Source organism: Pongo abelii, chromosome 18 (genome assembly GCF_028885655.2).
Source record: "Pongo abelii isolate AG06213 chromosome 18, NHGRI_mPonAbe1-v2.0_pri, whole genome shotgun sequence".
NCBI classification, from domain to species: Eukaryota; Metazoa; Chordata; class Mammalia; order Primates; family Hominidae; genus Pongo; species Pongo abelii.
The window spans coordinates 1,065,840-1,072,057 of record NC_072003.2 but is presented as its reverse complement, the minus strand read 5'-3'; the positions used below and the strand labels follow the sequence as shown (position 1 = coordinate 1,072,057).

Genomic DNA, 6,218 nt, shown 5'->3' with positions numbered 1-6,218 from the left:
ACCTGGCAAGCCCCAAAGCGTGTCCCGGGGCAGCCCAGGGGCAGAGCTGGCTTTGCCGGCTAGCCGGACGCTGGGTTCTCCCCAGCTGGGGTGTCAATGTGTGAGCTTTGAGGGACATGTGGGCCTGGACAGCCCTTGGCTGGACGCAGGACGGGATGGGCCCGTTCCACAGAGGCGATGGGTGTCTGTGAACCTGGCTCTCGTCAGCCCCCTCCCAGCCTCCTCCTCGCCCGTGGGGCTTGGCACACCCCACCCCCAAGGAACCGTCATAAATCCGCACAGCCCCTCCCCCTGCTGCTCTTGGCAGGCCCTGGAACGGGATCCCCACTGTGGGGTGAGCAGCAGGGCGGCCAGGCGGGCAAGGAGATGGGGTGGGTGGCCCCCTACCCAGGTCACCCTGTTAAAATTGTAGATGCAGCTGCCTCTCGAATTTGGGTTCCTGTGAGCAGTGCATCCTCTGCCACCTCCGACCAAGATGACTCGAGAAGCCGGGTGTCTGCACTCCAGGGGCGGCCTCCAGCCCCGAGACGCCCCTGCACCAGCCTCAGGTGCCCGGGAGACCTGGCAAAGGGACCGGCTGCCCCTCACTGGCTGTCACTCCCACAGCCATTTTCTCCCTAGAAACTTTCCTCCAACCAGACAGCTCTGCTGGCTCCTGCAGGGCGCTTTCATCCGCTCCCAGCCTGGCTCCGTGCCAAGGCCCGAAAGATGCCGTTGGCTTCCTGGCGTTGCACAGCCACCCAGAAACCAGCTCTGGGATTCGCCTGGGAGGAAAAACACAGCCCCGAATCGGGCCCATCCAGACCCGTTTTGCCTACCAAGGAGGCCCTCCAGGAAGGAAGAGACGAGGAGCTCGGTTCCCAGAGGCCGCGACGGGATTCGACAAGGGCACGGCTGTTTCCATTCCAACTGAAGCCTGCTGATGCCTCGTGGCACGACGGGCTGCCCCTGCCGCTCAGGGGTCCGGGTGTGCTCGCAGCCGCCTTCCTTGCCGCCCGGTGTGGAGGGCACTGGGGTGAGGCCGGCGGCCGCGTTACACAGCCTGATCCTGCCTTTGCTGGACACCTTCGTCCTGGGAGCCCCAAGCTCACACAAAGCAACACACAAAATGCAGCCCACGTCCATAAAAAGCACTTTGTTTAATTTTATCAAATCAATCTGTACAAAAGTTAGCGTTGCTTGGTCAGAAAGGAGCGAAGGCAGCAGGCGAGTGAGGGTGCATCCTCCGAACGCGGTGCGGAGGGAGACGCTGCATAAAACCGGTCTGCGGCGGCTCCCCACCCCCACCCCCAGAGAAATAGAAGCAGACACATTATCTTTTTTTTCTACAAAAAAGTAGGAAAAGTAGAAAAAATACAAAGAAGCAACTTCTCGGGTGTGTTTAAATTTACAAAGTTTAAAGGCACAAGTTTCCATGAAGTAGGCGCTATCGTATGCTCTATGCTCAGCACACAGGGGAAGCAGTGCAGGTAAATCAGGTATTACTCGTCTAGAACTAAGGCCCTAACGACGTTTAGTGGAGAAGGTTTAGTTTCACAGCTTGGTAGGTGGCACTGATGCCTGCGAGCCAACATCACTTCTGAAGCCACCACTTCCCAGGAATTCCTGTGTCCTACCACGTGGCACAGTCGGGGACAGGGACGGGGTCCTGCTTCCCAAACCCCAAACTGGTACTGGGTGCTGGGGCACCCCAACCTGATCAGAAATGTCACAAGGCAGGTCCCTTCTCCTCCCTCGGGTTTTTGGCTGCCAAGCTCGAGGCATGAGGGGCCCAGTCCTCCCAGGGACCTTGGGACCTCCTGGCCTTCCAGGGCAGCCTCCAATAAGCCGAGCAGCGTGATGCCGGCCAACAGCTGCAACCCCACCTCCTGCCTGCCCTCAAGGGAAGCTTCCCAGCTTCCGTTTTGTCTTAAATTCTACTCTTTGCCCGAATTACCTTATTAATTAAAGATAAAATAATACGGAACATAAATACATTTTTAACAGCTTTCAAAAGAAACACATTTAAGCTTCAAAAATAAAAATTATCAAAAACATAAAAATAAAAGAGAGACGTGTTAATCACAGCCAGACCTTGCGTGGATGCACTCTGCCAGCAAGGAGACCCCTCAGATCTGACAGGCGGGTCCCGGAGATGCTCCAGCAGACGCGTCCCAGAGAGTCTGCGGACAGACACCCCGGATCCCGGACAGACACCCCGGATCCCGGACAGCCCGTGCAGCCATCGTCGAAGGCGTGTGGCCATGAGTGCAGGGGCTCTCAGCGCCAAGGCCAGCCTGGACCTCAGGGCCTGGACCTCACAGCGCCCTGCAAGGCCCCCGCCACCCCCTCCTTTAGTCCTTGGGCTGTGCTGCCATTTCTCTTCTACCGAGATGCAAAGCGAAGGTGCTGGTGCCGCCAGTCCTCACAGAAGAGGGACCAAACGGCGGCCCTTCTTTGTGGAATAATCCCACCACCTCAAAAAGAAAGAGAGAAGGGAGAGGGAGTTGGTCCGTCCTCGCCGGAGGTGTGGCCATCTGGAGGCTGAGGGCCACCGGCCGCTAGCATGTTTCCCTGCAGACTTCAGCAGGCACTTGATGGAGCTCAGCCACTGGGGCCCCTCCCGCCCTGGCCACGCACACTGGGCCGGGACAAGGATGCCCCCCGACGCCCGCGAGTCCCTCCCCGCAGCCGGGCCCTCAGGGCCTGGTCAGGGTGGTGTACACCGGCTGGTCCCAGTGACTGGTGGGGCTGTGGGCAGGCGGCAGGGCCAGGCCGTTGAGCAGAGGCGAGGCGTAGGGCCGGCGCGGCGAGTGGAAGCAGGGGTACTGGTAGAGGCCGGGCGCGTAGCCGGGGTAGGCGCTGTAGTAGCTGGAGGCCTGCAGGTCGCTGTAGTCGCCCTGTGCACCGGGGAAGGGGCCGGCGGGGGCCGTCGGGGCGGCGCTGGCCTGGCCGCTGCAGGAACCGTAGTCGGGCGAGCCTCGGGGCTGGTCGCCGTAGTGGCCGGGGCTCGGCTGCTCCGTCTTGATGTGTGGCCGCGGGGGACCCGTCTCGGTGGGCGACGCGGAGGCCGACGGGGCACTCTTGTGGGCCCACACGGGGGACGCCCCGGCGTGGAAGTAGGTGCCCCCGTAGGCCTGGCCGGGCTCGGGTGGGGCGGGGCCGCCCAGGGGCAGGTACTGGTCGAACTCGTGGACGTCGAAGGCGTCCATGGTGCCCATGACCTCGCTGCTGAGCTCTGAGATGTCCACGTTGCTGAAGTCGATGTTCTGGCGCCCGCTGTCCGCCGGCCGGCGTCCCTCCAGCTTCAGCTCCGGCTTGGCGCCCGCCTGCTGCAGCTCCGTCTTGGGGGTGGTGGGCGGGGTGGGCGGCCCGTGGGTCTGCCCTGGGGACAGGAGAGCAGGCTTCAGGGATGAATGCCCCTTCTGTGGGGCGGGTGGGGCCGGCCAGGCTGGAAGGGGAGGGACGCCCGCGCTAACTGCCAGGGGGATCAACGGCTTTTTGTTTCTTTACATTTCCCAGAAATTCCAGCAAAGTCAGACCTAGACCTCACTCCTCGGCGAGAAAATTCCGTGAAGCGCTGTGCTATGGGAAGACCCGAGGCCCCTCCCAGAGACCAAGGTGGGAGGAAGAAGCCGACAGGCCCAGCCTGGCCAGAGCTGGCGTTTACAGGGCGCTGGGGGACCACACAGACCCTGTTCCTCCCCGGGCCAGCCAAGCACTCTGAGGCTGGCGGGCGTCAGCCAGCCTGACCGAGGCCCCGGCAGGACTCCACCCTGTCAGTCTGGCCCTGAAGCTGGGGCTGCTGAGCGCCGTGTGGGCAGCGGCTCAGTGTGGGAAGAGGAGCCCGCATTGGACTGAGTCTTGCTGAAAACACCACCTCCCGGGGTCTCCGCCAAGCAAAGCTGTCAGCCCCTCAGCACTCAAGGTGGCTAAGCAGGTCCCTCGTGCACCAAAAACAGGGGCGGCCAGGGCCTTGGGAGCTTTTTCAGGGAACCCAGGGAAGGCCTGGTTCTCTCAAGGGCGTCTGCCCCCCTCCACCATCATGCACCCATCTCAGCCAGAAACCCCACAGCTGCCTCCCGTACCAGGGACCCTCAGATATGCCGGGGGCCTGGAGCCCACCTGTGTGGTCGCCATGGTGGTGCGCATCTCCAAGCCCTGCTTCAGCCTTGTAAACGGCACCGCCGCCAGGGTGGGGTCCCAGCTCCGCGCCCGAGTCCGAGTCGCTGTGGCCGGCTTTGGCGCTCTTCCTGCGCCGTGGCTGGTACTTGTAGTCGGGGTGGTCCTTCTTGTGCTGCACGCGAAGGCGCTCTGCCTCCTCCACGAAGGGCCGCTTCTCGCTCTCGCTCAGCAAGCTGCAACACAGGGCAGAGGCAGGGATGGCCAGGGCGCCCACTGTGCCCTCGGCGCAGGCACACACCACAGAGGGAACCGGCAGCAGAGGCCGGGGCCAGGAGGCTCTGACCAGGGAAACCCGCCTGCCGTGCGCTCCGGAGCCTCCCGTGGCACCAGGCAGTACACTCCTCTGGGAGAACCGGCCGGCGCCTGTTTGGGGAGGTTGGTATGCTTACGACAGCCAAAGAAGAACAAGCTCCACGCCTCCCATCTTCCTCTTTCTGCTTCCCCCCATTCCGGGCCTGCTGTTCCCTCCCTCTGGGCTTTCTAAGGGAGGCGGGGGAGGCGGGCAGGACCCAGCCGGCGGTGGACAAAAGCGAGGCTTCCCGGGAACGGTGCCGGCCTTCGGCGGGCAGCTGGGCTGCTGTCCCTCCATTCCCAGACACCCAGAAGCCCTGGCAGGGCCCAGGCGCCCGTCCTCACTGAGCCTCAGGACACATTCCCTGGGACTCTTCCCGAGGCTCACCTCCAACCGCCTGTGCGGCAAGACTTGGGGGAGCAGGGGCCTGCAGTCCACAGCGCCCCGTGGCTGCGCCCTACATCCAGACAGAAGGCAGGAAGTGCAAATACGCAAGCTCCAAGCTCCCTTCTTCCAGGTGAGGAGCAGGATACGGGAACCAGAGCCCCAAACCAAGAGAACCATTTTAAACCCAAGCAAAGGACACTCGGTGGGGGCGGCCTGTCCTGAGCAACAAGTTCTTCACTCTGCAGTCCTAATTTCTGGAAAATTGACCGGCCCCACCACGCCAAGGCGTGCACACGGCGCACCCCGTCATCTCCACTCCTGCCCTCCCTGCTTCGAGCCGAGGGTAGCCAGAAGAGGGAGAAACTGCGGGGAGGGTACTCGCAGGCAAACCTGCTGCCCACCCATCCGCCTGCCCCACTCCCTCCCCATGGGTGGTCCAGGAGCCGGAAGAGCTGAGCGCTTTCTAAGGAGGGAGCACCTCCAGAGAGCCGCATGCAACTTGCTCTCGTGCCGGGCGGGCCTCCCGGGGCTGGGGCCACTCGCAGCGGCTGGAGAGCACGTCGGTGTTCCCCGCCAGGAGAACTGGCTCCACAGCGCACCCGCCACGAGGGTGCACACCCCAGGCACTGCCCTCCGCGGATCCCGACTCCCATACCTGGCGCCGAACACCGGCTGGCCAGAGGGTGTTTTTCCACGGGGACCCGCCCTGACACCCGCCCGGGGTGCAGAGCCCGGAGCCTGCGTGTGGCCGCCACCTCCGCGAGCTCTGCGTCCTCCAGGCCCCCGCTCGCAGTCCGAGACCAGGGGCGGCCAAGGTCCCGAACCCCGCCCCCGGTGCGCCGGCACTCACCGCCACAGCTTGCCCAGCGTCTTGCTGAGCTCGGCGTTGTGCAGGTGCGGGTACTGGTCCGCCAGCTTGCGGCGCGCCGCCTGCGCCCACACCATGAACGCGTTCATGGGCCGCTTCACGTGCGGCTTCGCTTTGAGCGCGCCGCCGCCGCCGCCGCGCACCGGCATAGGCACCAGGCTCCAGTCGTAGCCCTTGAGCACCTGCGACACGGCGTCGCGGATGCAGGCCGGGAAGCGCTCGTCCGCCGCCTCCGCTGGGTCGCCCCGGGCGCCCCCCACCGCGCCCCCCGCGCGGCCCAGGCCCTCGGAGCCGGCCGGAGACGGCGGCGCGTCCGAGTCCGAGTCCTCCACGTGCGACATGGAGCTGGCGGTGCCGGACGGGCTGCAGGGCGGCTGGGAGCGGGCCTCGCTCATGTCCAGCATCGGGGCCGCGCGCGGAGGGGCGCACACAGGAGACGCGCACTGGGGCCGGCGCCCGGGGCTGCCCTGCGGCCGCTCCGGGACCCGAGGTCGCCGCGCGGTGGAC

General features: G+C 64.6%; 1 protein-coding gene across 1 annotated transcript; it reads right to left on the bottom strand.

Annotated features, from left to right (window-relative positions):
* Window positions 1-289: 289 nt before the first annotated feature.
* SOX8 (SRY-box transcription factor 8) lies at window positions 290-6,192 on the bottom strand. The gene is made up of 3 exons (XM_002825940.5): window positions 5,694-6,192; window positions 4,105-4,337; window positions 290-3,364 (listed from the first exon to the last, which is right to left on the bottom strand). The coding sequence occupies exons 1-3, from the start codon at window positions 6,113-6,115 to the stop codon at window positions 2,679-2,681; spliced, it is 1,341 nt and encodes a 446-aa protein (XP_002825986.2). The 5' UTR covers window positions 6,116-6,192; the 3' UTR covers window positions 290-2,678.
* Between the last annotated feature and the right edge of the window lie 26 nt (window positions 6,193-6,218).